At 45.3% G+C, this 1,861-nt stretch overlaps 1 protein-coding gene across 1 annotated transcript in view; it reads right to left on the reverse strand.

The window, feature by feature from the left end:
- Positions 1 to 418: 418 nt before the first annotated feature.
- CBG15950 overlaps positions 419 to 1,861 on the reverse strand; it is a gene marked incomplete at both ends in the record, with an annotated part of 5,190 nt that continues 3,747 nt past the window's right edge. The window contains 2 exons of the mRNA XM_045238929.1: positions 419 to 1,387; positions 1,438 to 1,715. Coding sequence (XP_045095957.1) covers positions 419 to 1,387; positions 1,438 to 1,715 — 1,247 coding nt within the window. The remainder of the gene's footprint in view (positions 1,388 to 1,437; positions 1,716 to 1,861) is intronic.

A 1,861-nucleotide genomic window follows, 5' to 3' on the forward strand; every position in this document is an offset into this window, starting at 1 on the left:
TGGAAAAACCACCAACCCGGGCCATTTTCAAGCGAGTTTTCAGAATTGATTAATTATAATAAACTTTCTGTTTCAGGTTGAGCAAAAATTAGCTATTGTAGTGGCACACACTTGTCTACCTGAATACGATTCCCAGACAGCTAGGCAATTTATTCGTGGTTTCCGATTCGGAATAGCTTAAGTTTCGAAACCAGCAAAACAGTATTAATTGATACTTTCCAGAGAAATCAAAAAACTGAATATTTTTTGGAACCTGGATACGTCAATTTGGGAGGATTACTATGGTGATAATAATGTATGAAACCTATCCCAAAACCATTTATTAGATATTCTTCCAATTTATAAACTTTTTGTTTTTTACCGAATCGAACATGCAGATTTGGAGAAAAAAAACCTTCTGAAATGGATTTCTGTTTCTTCAAGCTTCAATTTTTTCAAAAGGCATTGTCGGTTGAGGTTGAGATGGCTTCACTTGAGCGGCTACTGGTCGATCCTTTACAGCCGATTGTGTTGTAGTGGATGGAATAGCTGAAGTGGAATTCGATCCCAAGAGGAGAGCACTGGGAGCCGGAAGAGCTGACGCAACGTCCTGGATTATTCTGGATCGACGTTCTTCTTCAGACATGGTGATGGTCTGAGTTGATCGTCTCGTAACCAGAGATGAAGCTGATGTAGTGGCTGAGGTGGTTGTTGGAGCAATCGGAGCAGGCGCAGAGACCTTCCGACTCTCTGTTGCTGGAGGTGCCAGTGGACGGGAAGTTGTTGTCGTCGTTGCTGTAGCAGTGGTCGCAGCTGGAGGTGGGAGCTTGACCTGTTGTGGTTGAACTGACGCAGGTCTTGCTTGCCCAGGCTGTTGCTGAATTGGCTTCTGAACCACTGGCTGCTGGGAAATCACTGGTTGCTGTACCTTCTGTGGCTGAAGGGCTGGTTGACTCAACGGCATCCCTGCTCCATTTTGTGTTGCTCTCGGTAGTCCATTCGATGCGTTCCCGCCGCTCGTCGGTCGTCGACTCAAAATTCCTTTTAGCTCATCAGCCAACGCCTTCTGCAGTGGGTTCTGCTCCTGGTTGGTAGATTTTCTTGGTTGATGAGGTGCAGGTGTTGGTACCAGACATGGAATTTGCGCTGGTTGCTGTGGCATGGATGGAACGTTGACAACAGAGAATGGACGGTTGATTTGGGGGTTGTAAGCATTCTCCATTCCATTATTCAGAATCCCGATAGAAGATGCTGGTCTTGGTCGCATCATGTTATCACTCCCTCCATTCAAGCGTGACTGGAGCTCCGGGATCAAGTTGTTCGGGATGTTCTGCTTTTGCTGATTCAGAAATGATGGTTGACCCATATTCTCAAGTCTAGATCCGGCCGAGTTGTTATGACGAGGTGGCTGAAATAACTAAATTAAACCTAAAATCGTTGAATTAACAAAAATCTCACCTCATTACGAGACGTATCCGGCTTATCAACATAAGCGGTTGATCGGTGTGGCTGAGAAGTTCCGAATTTTTCGGGCAAGGGCATTGAGATTACTCCACTAGCCGTTGGAGCCACCAGAATTGGCCTGGATGAGGTTGGAGGTTGGACCTTCTCAATTGGGATTGGCTTCAGCACGTTTCCTCGAATGTCGAATGTTGGATCGCGACGTTCTGGTGCCTTGATCAAAATCGTTTCCTCTGATCTGTTCCCGTTGCTGATGATGATGTCGTTTCCCCAAGCTAAATATCGATTAATAATGAGAAAATCAAAACAAGGTGTTAATTTNTGGGCCCCCCCCCCCCTCTCACTCCTCTAATAGAAGCCCAGTTCAACCGTCAACTTAGAGCTCACTTATCTCGTTCTCTATAAAAGATATCTAAAATTT

This window comes from Caenorhabditis briggsae (assembly GCF_000004555.2).
Source record: "Caenorhabditis briggsae complete genome, chrX, whole genome shotgun sequence".
NCBI classification, from domain to species: Eukaryota; Metazoa; Nematoda; class Chromadorea; order Rhabditida; family Rhabditidae; genus Caenorhabditis; species Caenorhabditis briggsae.